General features: G+C 31.8%; 1 protein-coding gene across 4 annotated transcripts; it reads right to left on the bottom strand.

Moving 5' to 3' along the window:
• Window positions 1-1,173: 1,173 nt before the first annotated feature.
• Window positions 1,174-17,407, bottom strand: LOC148605133 (uncharacterized). Of its 4 annotated transcripts, none has more exons than XM_088550869.1 (8): window positions 17,262-17,407; window positions 15,650-15,825; window positions 14,216-14,398; window positions 11,767-11,981; window positions 5,850-6,051; window positions 4,945-5,031; window positions 4,359-4,469; window positions 1,174-2,964 (listed from the first exon to the last, which is right to left on the bottom strand). In XM_088550869.1, the coding sequence occupies exons 1-8, from the start codon at window positions 17,272-17,274 to the stop codon at window positions 2,692-2,694; spliced, it is 1,260 nt and encodes a 419-aa protein (XP_088406995.1). In that variant the 5' UTR covers window positions 17,275-17,407; the 3' UTR covers window positions 1,174-2,691. The 4 variants fall into 4 exon arrangements, with proteins under 4 accessions (XP_088406995.1, XP_088406997.1, XP_088406996.1 ...); XM_088550871.1 differs by having other exon boundaries at window positions 15,650-15,821; window positions 17,262-17,369; XM_088550870.1 differs by lacking the exon at window positions 17,262-17,407 and adding an exon at window positions 17,011-17,158.
• Window positions 17,408-18,568: the final 1,161 nt, after the last annotated feature.

Raw genomic sequence — 18,568 nt, forward strand, 5'->3', positions numbered from 1 at the left:
TAGGGTTAAACAAAATGTTTTTGTTTAGTGTTTTGGTTTTCATAAATTTCCATGATATTACTAAAGAATGAAAGCGCTATACATTTTCTCAAACAAAAGGAACACAAATTGAAATATTCATTTAATTTCTATGTTTTGTAGACTATCGTCATCTCATCTACCTCAATGAGCTTTAGATCTTATTTTAGCCTTCATCTCGATATTGACCATAGCGTTCAACTAGCTTTATGACATTGAAAGGTGTATAGCTGTCACAATCGGGGTTCGATTTATTCTTACGCTTTATTTGTTTGTTTTTTCTTTCTTTTTTTATGTTTCTACATGTTTTTTGTGTTGTACGTTTTATTCTTCGTTTGGTGTAAATTTTGTGTTCATTTTGTTGTTTTGTCAAAGCTTTTTGCATTATTTGCTACAAGTTATCAACTAACATTAAAGAGGCTCTAGCCTTTTGCGTTTTTTTTCACAACTGAAACGCTTCTTCAGAAATAAAAACGATTTCTTATAGGGAGAGAGATAATCAATTTACACATTAAATACTAGGCTATGGGATTTGTTTTCAATTGGATAAAGTCGTGATTTTTAATTCAAATGTTCTAAGCTTGCAAAAAAAACCTCTGTCTTTTTTGGATCAGCGTTGTGTTGCTGATAGATAAGTTCATCACTACAGAGGTTTAATGGTCACCATCATTAAATTGTGGATCGTTATGTTGTTTCCATGTGCACCATAAGAACCGGTCTATTCACTGTGTCGTTTACGTCTACAGCGGACGGTGACATTCTATGAACAATTCTACCGGTGCTTCTAGAAAAGCAGAGGATGATTACCCCATCGATACACTTGGTACATTTTCCGTTGTTTTTTTTCAACAGAGTTCAGATTGCTCACTTACTCTTGTTTCTTTTTAAAGTTTTATTTTGCTATTTCATATTCTTGTTGAGTGTGTCTCTTTTCCCATGGTAGTCTTTATACTTGGATTACATTCTTTTGTTTGTCGCTCGAATATTAGTTCTCTCTTTATACTGACATGTAGCAATAAAAATAATCCTCGAAGTAAACAACACGGTTAAAGGTTAACCACTGTAAAGATTTTTTCAGTTGTATATGAACTTGATTTTCATATTGAATATTAAATGCAGTCCGCTTATACACATGAAATAAATAAAGTTCACTCATAGATGAAGACGGTCATTTCTTATAAATACATTTCAAACAAGTATTAAACATTTTGTTTTCTATATTAACAAGAGAGTATGATGGTCGCATTGAGACTCTGAAAAGAGGTCCTGACTCCTAATTCATTTTTGGCCCAATCAAAACATCGAATTTGTCTTAAAAAACTCTAATGGAATGGAAATAAAATATAAGTGTGCAATAATATACAGTGTAAATGAATTATCCAGAGAAAATAAAAATTGAAAAAAATAAGTGAGATGCAAAAAAGATATCAACGCAATTCCACACTGTTATAGGTAATAAATATATATGAAATTTTGTAACTCTCATTTTTCTGAACATGTATTTTATAAAAAAAAGTAATCAAGGGAACCAAGCTTTTAGCAGAAATCAAAAGAATCCAGGGACAAAGACCAGACATGGAAAACAGACAATCACAACAAAGTACATAAAGTCACTAAAATAATACATACAAAGTAACAAAAGTAAATGAGCAATTCGGACTCCACTAAAAACTGGGAGCATGGACCAGGTGCAACGATAGGGTAAGCGTCCTATACTTTTCTAGAAACACTCGCCAAATTGCTCATAAAAAGTCAAGTCCAGGGTTGACGAAAGAGGAACGGAAAACTATAACGTTGAACAAATCAGGTTTCACGGTGCAGATGGATACACCGTAACGATCCACGAGTTTGTGATGACGACCATAAAACTTCTGTAGTAGTGACTTTAACCTTGTAGCAACATAACTCTGTTCGCGAAGACTAATTGTAAGGAGTCTAGCACGATACATAAAGTCTTCATAATTACAGCAAGCTCTGGCATAACATATGAGTTGTGATATGAAAACTCCATACGCAGGTGCTGAAGGGATGTTGCCACAGATGATAGAAAAGTTGACAATTCTGAATGAAAAGTCTTCACGTTTGTCGTAAAGTTTGGTCAATAGGTTCTCTTGACCATCGATCTCTAAGTGTAGGTCAAGATATGAGGCTGACTTCACAGTGTATACAGTATCCTTTATCTCAAATTCTTTTGGGTGATGCGATGTATAAAATACTCGAAAGTAGGAGTCTTTAATGATAATACGTCATCTATATAACGGATATTGAGATTAAAGGATCTAGCCAAACGATATGTTTTCTTTCGGATGAGATCAGCTATAAAGTCAGCCTCCTCATAAGAGTGAAGGAATAGGTCAGTAAGTAGAGGAGCACAATTTGTTCCCATTGGAATGCCGACCATTTGTTAAAAAACGCGTCCACCACACTGGACAATTATGTTGACGATAAAAAAATCAGTATTTTAAAAACATTATCTTCTGTATATTTGGAATATATAAAAAAAAGAATATATATATTATGTATAATAAATGTAGGTTTTAACATAAAAATAAAATATATACAAAAAAAAAAGAAAAAAACACTTAACAATATATGAAGCAAACTAAAGTACATTAAAGAAAATCATAGTTGTCACTGAAAATCGTGTAAATCTTTGAATGGAAGTGTATATTATCAAATGGGCTTTGCATAACCCTTGTATATAACAGGACCGCTCTCATGAAGTAAAGTCGCCGGCCAAACTGGATAAGATACCCTAGAACCTTTGATTTTATAACAGTTGTAAAGATTTGTATCCAATATATCTCCTTTGTCCGGCCACTTCAGTACCATTGGTGGATCAGTGATCCTCATCAACCATATCAATTCTACACATCTATCTACGTATTTCTCTACTTCTGGATAACTTGTATATTCCTTATATTTACTATTCGAGTATTTAAATTTCTAAAATATAAAATATACAATCAATATTGGTAAACACATTTTCGGGAAATAAGTGCACTTCTACACTTGTTATATTTAAAACAAAAATGTTATAAAGAAAAATGACCATTGAAGCAAGAACAAATAAAGGCCAATTAAAAGAAATGACAAAAAAAAAAAAAAAACAAAACAAAACAAAAAACAAAAAACAAAAAAACCAAAAAAAAACCAAAACAATAAGCTATATTCAGTCAATGACCGTGTATCATTTGTTAGCAAATGTTCAATGCTCAAACAGACAGTTGCAGAATAAGTATATTTTAGGAATGACTTATATTTTTTTTCTGTCTGTGGAGATTTAACTTCATTCACGAGGCGCACACTAAATAACCTTAGATTATTTCAAAAAGACAGAAAAAACTATAACATAAAATCATCCCTTATAATTTGATTGTCGTATCAAAATTTAACAATAGATGATCAAAAAAGGTTGATAACGCTACATTCACATAACAAAATTTTGTCTCTGAGATGATGGACAAAGTTTTTCATCTAATCAGAAAGATGTTACTTCTTCGATTAAATTGTTAAAGAAATGTTTTTTTTTCATTTAAAAACGTGTTATTCGTAATAACATGGTTTGCGACAGTTTACCGTTAAATTAGCGGTTAATAACGATTGAAAACTGACCCAAACCAGGATATTTCCTATAAATTGTTAAAAAAACCCATAATTGTAATGTATTTATTTCAATTATCTAACATGGTTTGCATAATCAGAACCAACAAAGCCGACATTTGTTACAAAATAATCACAATGTAAAGGTAATCCATTAAAAAAAACAGTTTTGTTAGTGTAAAATAATACTCTTTAATATGTTGATGGTAGCCGTTTTTTCAGTGTTTAGCCACATAGTAAAGTTTCATGTAGATTGATTACTTACAAGAACATGATGACAATTGTTAAGCTTTGCCTTCAGGATTTATAATCAAATTGTTCGTTACATGTTAATAAATGGAGTGAAATATGCAAGAGTTATCAAGGGAGCCAAGATTCTAGTGGAAATCAGAAGAAAGTAATCCAAGGACAAGGACCAAACATGGAAAACAGGTAAACACAACAGAGAATATTAAGTAACTAAATTAAGTAACTAAAATAATTTATACAAAAGCAAATGAGTAAATGAGCAACTCGGACTCCACTAAAAAATTGGAGCATGGACCAGGTGCACCGGTAAGGTAAGCGTCCAGTGATTTTCTAGGAACAACCGCAGAGTTGCTCATAAAAAGTCAAGTCCGGGGTAGACCAAAAAGGAAAGGTTAAAAGTAAATGTTACCTAAAATTAGAAGCGAGCAAGAACAGAACTATGATGTTAGTAAAATAATATAAAATGCGACTTTACTGAAACACTGTACCTTTTGGATTTTTGGCAAAACATCCGTCCATAGCTCGCGCTGTAAACCAACGATCTTGCGACCCATCCCCGCGTTAACGGGAATTTTATCGGATAGTCTTGTCAACTGTCTCTACAAAGAATTGATTTGCATGGTTTGCATTATTTCATTAATCGTGAGGCTACACATAAAAAAGAAGAAATGAATGAAAAAGTACACGTCTCATTAGTTTTGTACATGATTACGTGTGAAAAATATCCGAAAAATATAATTGAACTGGAAAAAAACATAAAAATATATATATGGTTTTTTCCAAATATATTATGCCTGCTATGGACAAAACAAAACATTTTCAAATAGACTTGAATTTTCTTCTTGATTTAAAAAAAAAACTGAAACAGGTTTTCCTGTGTTATTCATTTGTTTCAACAGATAGAATTTTAAAAGCAATACTAAATTAGTCCAAACAGTTAGTTAAGCTATTGTCGATAGTAGTTATGTGTTTTTTCACAAAATGTTGCCTTTATTAAAATGTGTGAAAAGTGAAGACAAATAAGGAAGATAAAGGAGTAAAAAGCAGCACAAGGATACACTATCGCTGTCTTACCGGGTCAAAAACACCTGGGTTAGATAGTATCATTATAATGTGTGTTCTCTGTTCTGTTGCCATACCAGAGCAAGCGCTGTAGATATCCTAAAACAAACAAACAAATAAACATGTACGCTTATTCATATTCCAGCCATTTACATGTACCTTATCTTTTATTCTTTTTAATGTTTTTAATATCAGATCAACATTAATGTGCCTTATTGAGGATACTTGAAAATTGATAAAGTATTTAAAATCGTTAAATAAATGAAAACGTGTTTATATGATTTCGATATTTTTCACAAAACAAAGCAAAGCACGGAGAAGGATAACTATGATATTGTTAATTTTGACATTTCCTCACTGAGTCCTTTTGATATCTTTTCGGAAGCAAGTTCGCAAAGAATCTTACTTAGTTACATGACGTATTGCAAACAGTTATACTAGTATGACTCAAATGTTGACTGACTACCAGCGTTTGGTTTTATCAAGAATATTTTGTAGAACCTGTTGCGATTTTACGCTTTAATCTAAAGCAAACACCACACTATTTGTTCTAAAAGATGATATCATCCTAACAAAATGTCAAAATACAGACTTCGTACACAGTCTTGATTATGGATACAATATTATCTACAAGTAAGTATAAACTCTAAATGACAAGACACGTAAATGTATAAACTAATGTTTGTATCACATTCAATTTCACCTTTCAAGCGTTTCTCTAAAACAGAATGAAATCAGTCCAAGTCACTTTGATACTTACATGAGATTGATGTAAAATGATGAATATCAATGATTTCTAAGAATTGTGTCCCTTACTCTAGGTCTACCTCCTTAAATGTGTATCACAATCATGTTCATATTATAATATATTATAAAGTGCCAAAAAAAAAAGTTGATGGAGGTTATTTTACATATACCCAAACAAGCTGAAATAAAGTGTAAATAACTTCTTCATCCGGAATATGTCCTTTCTGTAATAAACTCTCAAACGCGTTGGTCCACTCGTCGTCGTAAACACTATGAAAATATTCTGCAATCTTTGTTGGTCTGTATTTATCACTGAGATCAGTGAAATTAGGATTGCCGTCCACAAGCTTTTTGCTTGCATGACCACTTAGCCTAAAAGAAGAGTTGTAATTATACTGTTCAATGTATATTAACACTTTTTAATACTACAAAAAAATGTACAAAAAATCTGGCCTTTAAAAGAAAACACACGATTAGAATAAAATTCAATTCTCAAGACATAACGTATAACGATGTTAACATCTACAGAGATATAGATAACACAAAATACGCAGCAATACTAAATAAAGCCGAATGACAGATGAATTGATACAAATACTTCCGGTGGCAGCATAATAAAAGGGACCATAAATGTGTATATCTAGAGTGGTAACCTAATTGATTGATTGAAGTTCGATGTATAATGACAGGCAAGAAAGTAAGAATAGAACGTTTAATTAATCGAATAGATCTTTCTATGTCCTAGATCGATACATTGGTGGATATTTAATGTGCTTTCTCACAAAGGAGCAGCAACCAACAAGAATGCATGTCACCCTACTTCGTGCAACAAGCATCATTCTGGTACCAGTTAACCAGTCGTCACTATATATCACTACAAGTCCACCTAAGCACCTAAGCTATTTTGAAGTTGGTTGATACATCTGTGCACTTATTACATTATATAAATGAACAAATTACAATTATGTAGTAACGAAATGATTTTGTATAATTCTATAACTATATTTTCCTAAGTAAGACGTTGTAAAACATCACATTATGGTCAATAGTATTATTAAGAAGTATTTCAGCGTTATTTTTCTTCAATATATAGTCGTTTGTCAGTTATGATAAAAATAAAATCAGAATACCTGGAGAGGGGACTAGAACCTTCAATGACAAATGCAAGGTGGGCATCAATCAATTTAATGTGAAACAAAAACACAAATTGAGAGTGCATAAATAGTGTTATAACGTAAAAAATTTTGTATTTTTATATACACTTGTACTTTTTCGAAGACGAATTTATTTTCGTCTATAGCGAAACGTTCATGGCAAAATTACAAAGTTACGAGAGTTTCTAAGAATTGCAGTTCATTGAATAATTCATTTCTTTGCAAATTAAATATTTTGTTTCAGTTTTAAAAGCACATACACATGTGGCAATTTGAATCAAGTTCGCCATATATAAATCATAATTCAATATGCTACATTTGTTTCGTGCATAGTAAATGTTTTAACACCGTAATAAAAGCATTGAAATGGTGCTTTCAAGGGAAGTATTTTTTTCATAAATATATGACTTAAATATAGATAATATGGGACTGGAGTATGCCTATATCGAGAGAAGTTCACTAAGATATGATAGATGGAAAAGCGAGTGTTGATAGATGGATAGACGATGGGTTGGGATTGATATATTTTGGCTTTTACGCAAATTTTAATTGCCAACCTCCGAAACAAATTGTGGTACTAATCTCTAAAACAGATTGTGGTGCTTATTTACACAAGTAACCGGGACCCTGTCGCTTCATAACATTTTGGATTTACAGTCTTTCTAACTTGACTTCGGACTTTCAATTTTCCCTGCCTGTTCTCCGATAGATTGAATCAATGTTGGCGTAAGAAGATAAAACAACAGTGGTACGAGCTGCATCAAATTGGATTTTTTATTACCTATCTGTAATTATCCCAAACCTTGGGAAAATATTCTATAAGGATGAGGGTACATATGGCACTGAAGCGCCTAATAGAAAAAATGAAATTATCTACCCTTAAACTCAAAATTGTTCCATTTTTTAAATTAAAACACTTTATTTCATCTTCGTTTTTTTAACGAAATCAAAGGAGAAAATTTATTTTGTTTATAAAATAAATATACAAAGTAATATGCATATTCAATTAGCATATCTTAAATAAAGTAAAAAACAATTACACCTTAGTGATATGTTTTACGCAATCTGTTAGATATATGTAGTAACAAGATGTGGAGGAAAACCTGGTCATAGAGGCATACAAATATAATGTACTTCTCTTCTGTTAAGTGTCAATCTGTTGTGTGTGTATTTTTATTAATTAAACATAATATGTTGCCATATCATACATGTAATGTTAATATTTTATAGTTTTGCGTTCTAGAATCAGCCCGAAAAATACTGTATAAAATTTTGTTTGGTTTGCGCATAAATTGAGCTTTGAAGCTTCAAATTAAGGAGGTATATATATTAATTCATCTTCAGTGCCCGATGTAACAATTCGTTAAGTAGTTTCGAATTGATGCAGTCGCGCACTTAGCCCTGTAACTTCTACATTTTATAAAGCTTAAGGCAATTAATCGTTTTTGTCCACCCTTCCGTTTTACTTGAATCAAACTTGTATAAAATTAAAAAAAAATAAAATCAATGAGTCTCAGGGTATGTTCCTCTGAAAACAGAATCCTCAGATCGAGATGGGGCAAATATACAAATCATGTGTTACTGTTTCTCCTCAACTACATAATAACACTGCATAAGTGGTTATAAATATCTTCATAACCATTTAAAAGTCAATAATGATTCTCGTGGTTAACTACAGACAGGCTGTCAAATAGCCAGACAAACAAACAGACAGTATTTGAGCAAAGTGTTAAAAGTTTTCCGAGTACAATAGCGGAAAAATAATACTTATAAAATAGATAAACTTATAAATACTTTTAGTTAAATCAATAATTTCTATAATATTTGCAAAGTTTTAAAATATATAAATGAGAAAAACAAAAATGAAACATTATTTTATTAGAATTGATGATTACGAATAGTTGTAGATTAATGTGAGAAAGTTTGAAATATATGCATCTATAGGTATTTAACCTCCCGCTATTGGTCTCCCAGTGGGAGCTAATGGGAGCTTAAGTTCTGCCGCTTTCAAGATTTTCGCTATTCATCAGTCAAAATAATGGGGATGAAACTGGGAAGGTAAGAAGCCCAGAGGTGACGTACTTCAATTTTGGATAAAAATAACAGGGGTCTCCTTTTGTAGAGTTTCCCAAGATTAACATCAATGCAAACTGTATCTCCGCTAAAATACATGAAAGCTTGGCATATCTTAAATTCAGGTTCAAACACTTGTTTCAATAAATGTCACGTGGATATTCATACCACTAAACCTCAGATGGTTCACGGTCGAACCATGCTTATTTAACCTGACAACCTACATGTATAAGGCATTGTCGCATTCCATCAAATCCACCACCCGCGGCGCGCCTGTTTTTGTTTTGTTTTTTTTCTAATATTTTCAAGAGGCGAATAACACAATTTTGAAGACATGGCTAAAATACAAACGTAACGCAGGATGCAGCTGGCTAAAATAAAAGACAACTTCGTTCACATAAAATATAGACGCTAAAATGTACATTAAATATTCGAAAAACCGACAAAAAGCTGAACTGCAGACAACAATTAGCATGAAAGGACCGCTTAGCTAAATATTATATAAGACCTGTTATAACAAATACTAAAACTACATGTCGGCTATAAAGCACAGATATTTACACATAAACGTGAAGAATTTACATCTATATCCATGCTCCTCCTGAGCGGAACATCATAGTACTTCCTGAGGTAATAGCTTTGATATAAAAAGGGGTATTTTAAGTGTCTACATGTTTTTTGGCGTATCTGTAGGTGTACACTAAATACGAAAGAAATGTTGGAATATTTACTTTAGAAACAAGAAACTTAAACAACAGGATTTTATACACACAAAATTGCGTACAATTGACCAGCATTTTGCATATATGAAATTTGCAATATCGAATACATGTAAGGACATGTTTGATATGTGTGCTTTATAAATGTATATGTATTGAAGTCTTTTCCCGGATAAAGAAAGCAGTTTTGAAAGCATTTTGTTATATAGAACTGCGCTTAATCATTGCAATAGATAAATACCCAGAGTCTGGATTATTTTACAGGCAAACAATGCAAACGGCTTTTAATTTTTCTACTTTCAAAATAAAAACAGAAGCAATTAAAAAGCTTTATTCGCGCTTGATATATAATATAACAGTGTTTCCAACTTTGCCCGATCGCATAAATAAATAAAATGCTTTGCAGCATTTATTACAAACAAAATTATCTTTAGACAGTGAGCTACACGTTTCTATACACTATAATGCTTGTACGAGCTTATTTAAAGCATTCCATTTTTGTACTTAGTTCCGCGCAAAAGTAAATCATAAAACAATCTTTCATCGAGGAGATTTATACGGATATTAGAGCAAAAGAATATTCAAAACTTTTGGATTCAAATATTAAATCCATAGATAAAATCCCACGTAATGGACAGTAATGCATTTTTTGTTTGTTAAATGCAAATAGAGATCCAGCGTTAACCAAAAAAATCCCTTTTCCTGTAGAAAGACTATATAAATGCACACTTTCAGTTTCAATCCTTTTTTGGTTAACGCTGGATCTCACAATAAAATAAGTGGCGGAAGAGTGAAAAAAATGCTATTTTATTTACAGAATAGCCTTCCAGGCGGTTTTTGTACATTCGTTTCTGTATTGTTACTCTTGAAATCACAATCTGAATGCATAAAATTGAAAATTTACAATATGTATTACATTATTATTTAGTTTTCTCTCGAATTTATGACATTTTTTTACCAATTATTTCAGTAGGCAGAACAAGGCCTTATGGACCCTTATCCTTTGTCTAATAAACCTCAATTTTCTTTCCTCTAAACTCTCCCTTTCAAGTCTGAAAACGGTTAGTTGACGCAAAGTTTTTTCTACAAATCCAACAACATGTTTTGTCCGTTTAAATCAACTTCTAAAAGTTATACCATGATGTTAATGCTGTTTTGTGTTAGCAAGATCTGTTCCAATATTGGAGAGAAATGTTGCTTTGTGAATTTTTTACACTAAAAATAACAATTTCAGTTTTTGGTGGGCTAAATTTCACCACCAATTTGGATGACCAATTTTAGAATAAAATATTCTAAATCATTATGGACCCTGTACTTCAGGTTAAATTTATCATTTGTTACATGACCTAACGATGTATGGTCAGCCAAGAGTCTTCCTCTTCCGAAACCTGACATTCCATCTGGTATATCGTTTATGTACAATAAAAACAACAAGAGACCACTTACTGATCCCTGGGGCGCACGAGCATTCAATTGACCTACAGAAGTATTTTTATAAGTCTTTTTGAGATCTATCGCGTAAGAAGCTTGTAATCCAAGATGACAATTCTTGGATCCCATATTTTTTTTAATTTCAAAACTAGTTCCCTTAACCAAAGAGTGTCGAAAATCTTACTAATGTCTATAAATGTTACACTTGTAACTTGTCAATGCTTAAAGTATATCATTGTACATTTCAATCAACTGATGAGTTGTAGAGTATCCAGAAATAAATCATGATTGGAACTTCTACACTGATCGGATAAGCTGATTTTAAATGTACTTTAACACTACTTTCTCAAAAAATTGTTGATGCATGACAAAAGGAAGGGAGAAATTTATCTCCTTTTTATATAAAGGCTTCTTGACATATAAGTCACCGTCACATAGATAAGTTTCCACTGGGAGGGGTAATTATTTTTTTGTAAGACAACGGTAAAAAGTAAATATAACGGTCGCGCGCTATCACTTCTTTGACTGCCAGTAGCATTCTATTGCTTATACTGTCCGATCTCGCCGCTTTGCGGGAATCCAACATTGAGAGAACGTCCTTTACATTTTTTCTCTGATTACGATTTCTGAAATGGTACACTGTATTGTTTTTCTAATGAGTCATAATATAATACTTAGCTACAAAAAATAATGTAAATAATACTACCAACCTGCCACGTAACTCATCAATAAGTTTGTCTTTTTCTCTGTTTTCCGATTGAAGATTTCTTATATCTTCTTCTCTGTCATTAACCATTTTTTTAAGTTGTTCAAGTTCGTCCTGAGAATGTTTGGCATCCAAAGTTCGAAATGGTATTGTGTTAAAACTCGGATACTGTCCATGTCTCTGAACGGTAGCAGCATGGTTCATAAATGGTACATGAGACTATTTTGAAATAAATTTTTAATCATTATTTAAAGAATGAATCACACTGTGCACTTCATTTAAAATGTGCTACTACAACGCTGGCATAGTAAACAAAGACACAAATATATAGATCTTTTCAAGTTGAAACAAGTATAGCCCAAATAGCCAAGCCATATGTTTGAAGGCTTAAACGTCATCAAAACAAATTATACATCAATTTATTCCTCAATTAAGAATGTCACTGAATATTGAAAAAATTGGGAAATACTTTTCATAATTTTTTTTCAGTGGGAATGACAAAAAAAAAAATAAATAAAAAAAAAAATAAATAAAAAAAAAACAGCATACTATGTGAAAAAATATTAAAAATGTAAAACGTTCTTTATTGATATCGAGATCAATTTTTGATGATTTAAACGGGTACGTTAATGTGTCTTGTCTTGAACAGTAATTATGATTTTTATCATCTGCTGATAATTTTCTAAAACGATAGAAGCGTTCGTTTATTTTTATACTTTGATTATTTCTAGATTCAACTGTTATTTTTATATTGTTTGCTTTTATTAATTTATGTTTATTATTTATTCTATTGTCTATTTTTTTTATTTTTTCTTTCGTCATTATTTCAAAATATTATTGTTTTTCATCGTTCGTCTATCGTGTGTTTAAACGCACGCCGTGAGTGTTCGTCTGTCGTGCTTTTAAACGCACGCTAGGAGCGTTCGTTTATCGTGTATTTAAACCGTAATCAAGTGAACCAAGGTTATAGCGGTAATCAAAAGAATCTAATCCAGGGACAAAGACCAGACATGGAAAACAGACATACACAACAAAGAACATAAAGTAACTAAAATCATATATACAAAGTAACAAAAGCAAATGAGCAACACGGACTCCACTAAAAACTGGGAGCATGGACCATGTGCACCGGTAGGGTAAGCGTCCTCTGCTTTTCTAGAAACATCCGCAGAGTTGCTCATAAAAAGTCAAGTCCGGTGTAGACAAACGAGGAAAGGAAAACTATGACCCGTTGAATAAATTAGTTTTCACGCTGGGAGTGTTCGTTTATCGTGCGTTTTGATATCGTGCGTATGGAAACCTAAACGTCTGGTAGAGTGTACAACATGATTCATGTATGTATGTGCTTGCTTTTCATGAGTTAAGTTGTTTGTCCTAAGCACTTGTATTTGCATATTTATATAAAGTCTAAAGGATTGTACAACGATACCGATAAAGATGTTAATACACTATAATAAAATATATAATGAGCACAATTTTCAGTCAACAAAGTTTATTAAAGGCAAGAAGATCATTTGTTGACTGAAAAGTTTGCTCATTATATATTTTATTACCCATCAAGTTTGCTGGTTGGTAGAGTCCTTTAGATTTTATAATTAGCAACAAACATATGTGTTAAGGTGTATTAAAAAATGAAAACCATTTGTTGGAATTTTTCCTGTGTAGTTTCACATACTGGTTATAAAGAAATACAGAGCTCGCTTAAGCAATACCTTCTACTTAATTGAGCCACTCGGACTCCACTAAAAACTGGGAACATGGACCAGGTGCACCGGTAGGACCATAAAACTTCTGAATAATGACTTCAATACTGTAGCAACATAACCAAAAATATGGAAGAACTGTCAAATGCAGTGTGACTAAGAGAAATAAGTCTGAACATGACCGACCATACGACTCAATATAGAATTTTCGTTTGTCACATGACAAATCCAGTAAATACTAAACTTCCAATCACATAAATAAAAACAGGACAACCTGCTTCATGTCGATATCAATACGTTAACATCAACTTTATAAAACAAAGAAATGTTTATCTTGCATTTATACTTAATTCATAATATAATATTAAACGTATAATTTTAGGAGGCCTTGTATGAGAAAGATGAAGCCAGTATTCTATCTACACTAGCATGTGGACTTATCGAAATTGTAATGTGTCAAATTGTCCTGTTTTTGACAAGTGATTTCGTTATTCTTATTGACAGATTTTTTCATCAAATTATAACCAATTATATATCTCAACTTTGTCTACTTAGCATTATACTTAGGCACTTCAGAAAATATATAATATAAAATAACTTCGCGTTATATACATTTGTACAAATGTGCTCGTCGAATATATACGACACCAATATATTGTTTCTGCAATACAAAAAAAATATTAAGACTTGTCATTAGAATTTAGCTGTCAAGCATTTAACATTAAGTGTAAATATATTGTAAAATCTTACTGGTTTCAAGCCAATTAGTCCGTTATATTCTTCAGCGAGTACAAACAAATAGTAGTAATTAATAACTGCTTCCGTAAATGATGTAGACGTTCGATGTTCACAAATTGCCCTATAAAGTGGAGTTTTCAATGAAGCATCATTAACTGGTTGACCTGCCCTGTACATCTTGTTAAATTGTTGTAACTATAAAAAAACATTTCATGATAAGATTGTTGATTCTTTTCATTAGAAATAGTATTGAAACAAAAAGATTTTTTAGCATTTCATGTTTTATTCATATCGAATTAAGATATTAAAAATTTAAGACTTAATGAAAAAAATCCAAGTAATAAATTTCACCTACTGCCTTAATTATACTAGGCAGTTAACATTACTGTTTCAGAAGTATAGTTTTTGTGTTTTGGAATTTTTGTCGTATATATTTTTTGCTCTCTTACATTTTTTTCAAAGCTTGGTAAGGTTATGAGATAAATAAACCGAAGAAAATATAGGGTCGATTGGAACATACAGTTTTAATTACATTCATTGCTGTCGCCCAAGGACAAAGTTTTTGCTATTAATACTGTCAAAAAATATATTTAAAAACATAGCATCACAGAAGCAATCAAACTAGGGTACTGCATAAGAGCGTTAGGTCAAATAAGCAACTACCAATTGTCATCATCAACTGGAGTCGAAAGACGTCAAATGACATTAACATGCAGGTAATACGAGATAATATTTTCCAAAACTTTTAACAGCGTTTATCATTAAAGTAGAAATAAATGTTATTTAAAGTATATGTGATATGCCAAAGGTCTGTAATAATTGCCAAGAAAGAAGGGTCGCTATTACTGGTCCATCATGGAAAAAATACATATGTTAACACATTTATCATCCAGTTTAAAAAAAAATGTTGCTTGTCTTATAAAAAAGCATGTACATAAAAATTTATAAACAACACATTTTCTAAGTTCTCAAGTATTTTTTGGTTTATTTCTATGTCATTTCAACACTACACTCATTTGCACCGTTTTTGTTTACCTGATGATGTAACGTGGCAATTTTTCAGAGTCATACAAGACCGGTCCATTATAAGTCATACACAACTGGTCGGCTGACCATATAATGGACTGGCATGAACAACAAAAAAAAATGCATAGTATGTTGTTATATCAACCAGGCAAATGTATTATTAATGTAACCAAATGGTCAAAATATAACAAAAGTTTTCGTTGTATCAAAACAATACACGTGGCATTTTATAGACAACCAGTTTATACATACACAAATTGACAGTGATTTAATCATAAAAAATATAGATAAAGAATCTTTAAATTATAATTTATTCCATGTAATTTGCAATGCAAAATATATGAATTTTACATAAACAGTATTTTTGTGAAATGATGGATCAACTGGAATTCTACTAGATTTCGAAGTTATGGAAATTACTTTTCCTGGGTAATATTTCTCCATACTATCTTCTTTCTCTAGGTAGCTGATGTATTCATCAACAGCATCTTTATACTTATCATTATCATGTCGAAGAATATCATTTATACTATGTCGACATCTTTTCATTAAGTGATGTGAAATCCTACGAGAACCAATTTGACAATCCATTCTTTCTGAAAATAATTTTTTTGATGAAATTTAGATCACGTTCGATTACAAAAATGCAAGAAAGGTAAAGAAATACATTTATTTAATATATTTAACCCCGTAAATGTTTATTTAAATAACAAATGCAAACAATTTTCAATTTCATAGACAGACTTACAAAGTAAATAGCATCAAATTAGCATTAAGAAAATATGTTATTAAATATTTCATCACCACTTGCATTTTCATCATTGTTAAATCCGCTTAGAATCGAATAAATGAACGGCATTAATGTGTCCTAAGACTACAAAATTAACCAAAATGTTTCTGCATAGGAGGAAATACTGATACAAAAAAATATGAGATGTCAATGATAAGTCCATATTTGAAGCCTTTAAGCATGAGTATGGCGAATAGTATTTATTTTGAACAAATGAAAACATGCAAACCCGTAGTTTTGAAGGCCTGATGTACAGTGTAAATAAGACATTATTCATAACTCTGATTGTATGCGGAAAGAAGGACCACTCTTATGTAGGCAATTTGACTGTTTCATGAATATGTATATAACATTGAAACGAAAATTTATTTTAAATATGGGCATTGCTTTTACAGGAAACCGATGCTAGAAATGTACAGGCTTTGTATGCATATCAGAAGTCACAAGAATTACTTACCGGTACTTATTCTTGATAAAACTAATATATGTTGTGAATTAGCTCAAATTTAAAAAGTTTATTTAAAAAACAACTGGCCTGACAGGTTTGATCCAAGCAAAATGATATTCACCCTTTTAATGATATTCATCTTTTATTCTTGATAGATTTGCACGTTTTCAACAATAATTTCCAGACAAAAGATATTGTAATGAAAAGTAATAAAATAAAATTGAAGTAATTTAAATAAGAGTTTTACAAATCAAAGTGCGAAAGGAAATGTTATCACGGACGGACGAAAAGACTAAAATACTGAACGACATTTGTACACTATAATACTTCTGTTTTATATAAGGGCGTTTTTTTCACATGTAAGACACTAAACTTTCCATTGATTGACCCTTTTAATGATATTCACCTCTCATTTAACTGATTCAAGCCAAAATCCAAAGGGAGATAACGGTATTTTGTACAAAACGAAAGTAGCTTAAGTTATCAAATAATACATTTTATTACACTGTACATATGTTCATGACATTTCAAATAAGTATTTACCAACGAACATAAACGCTTCCCTGATCGATTTGCTAAAATGTATTTAGAAAATATATAGTACAATCGCCGAAAAATATACTCGACGTTATCGTAGATATGTTGGTTAATAATGGTTTCGTGTCCCAGCAGGTAAAACCGAAAGTAAAATATTCGGTTTAGAACAGACTTTTCTAAAAGTCTTCATAGCATAACTATGTAGTACATAAATATAGCATTAAATTATTAAAAGGCATAATATTTCACTTTCTTACCGTATCGCCGCATTCCTTAAAGTTATGAATGATCGAGTAACTGTTTGCTTAAGCTAAAATTAAAGAGGTTCAACTGAGGTAGTAATCAACTGATGCTTTAAATAGATTACAATTGGCTCGACATGCTTGAACCAAGAAAAAGAATATAAAAGAATGACATTTGATTAGCCATACATAAAATTATATAATTAGATAGATACCGGTTATTCGTTTTTAAGACCAGGCATTATGCTTTGACTTAACTCGAGTCATTAAAAACTTTTAAATGGGACATCGAAAGGTGGCAAAGTAGTGACATATTAACCATTGAAACCTAATTCTATATTTAAGAGAAAATCTCACTATTTAAAAATTAGCAAAAAGTATCGTGTAAGTTTCCTGAATCACAAGTGAAATGTTTACTTAGGCAGTCATTTTTCCAAATGCACCATGAAATGAAAGTAGTTTTGTGAAAGAGTAATCAAAGGAATATAATCCAGGAACAAAAACCAGATATGGAAAACAGCCACAAACAACAAAGAATATATGTACAAAGCAGCAAAAGTAAATGAACAATTAGGACTCCATTAAAAACTGGGAGCATGGACCAGGTGCACCGGTAGGGTAAGCGGCCTCTGCTTTTCTAAAAACACCCGCCAGGTGCTCATAATATTTCCAGTCCGGGATAGACGAATATCAAATACGCCAAAAATCATTTTCTAATCAAATGCTCAAAATATGAAATGAAATTGTCCAACTACATCAATCAAAACGAAAAATGAGCAAATAAAATATAAAAACAAAGCTTCCAGTTAACTGATCTGAGATTATATTTGAATCAATTTTCTTTTGAACATGAACCTCGATAACAACTTAATGACGTAAAACGCACCAAACAAAACTAAATAACAAAACAAAGCAAAGCAAAGTAACTACAGATGAAATCAGTTCTAACCTCTCAGGGGAACTGTTAGATGAGCCGGTTCTAGGACAGTTCTAACCTCTCAGGGGAACTGTCAGAAGAGCCGGCTCTAGGACAGTTCTAACCTCTCAGGGGAACTGTTAGATTAGCCGGTTCTAGGACAGTTCTAACCGTTCAGGGGAACTGTTAGATGAGCCGGTTCTAGGACAGTTCTAACCTCTCAGGGGAACTGTTAGATGAGCCGGTTCTAGAACAAGTCTAAAATTGTCATAGAACGGTTCTAGAGGCAGCTCCTATATATAACAGTTCTACTAGCAGAACCTGCTTTACTAGAACAGTTCTTCTAGTAGAGCCCGCTCTAAGAGAACAGTTCTACTAGCAGAACCGCCTCTATGAAAACATTTCT

Source organism: Perna viridis, chromosome 10 (genome assembly GCF_037379345.1).
Source record: "Perna viridis isolate PV_CMFRI_1.1 ecotype Kerala chromosome 10, ASM3737934v1, whole genome shotgun sequence".
NCBI lineage: Eukaryota > Metazoa > Mollusca > Bivalvia > Mytilida > Mytilidae > Perna > Perna viridis.

Bases quoted from the DNA above. Each gene is read 5' to 3' on its own strand.
- LOC148605133 (XM_088550869.1), bottom strand. The intron at 14,399-15,649 runs GTAATTTCCATA...GTTTTTTTATAG, and splicing joins AGAAATATTACCCAGGAAAA to TTACAACAATTTAACAAGAT. The intron at 2,965-4,358 runs GTACAGTGTTTC...TTTATATTTTAG, and splicing joins TTTTGCCAAAAATCCAAAAG to AAATTTAAATACTCGAATAG.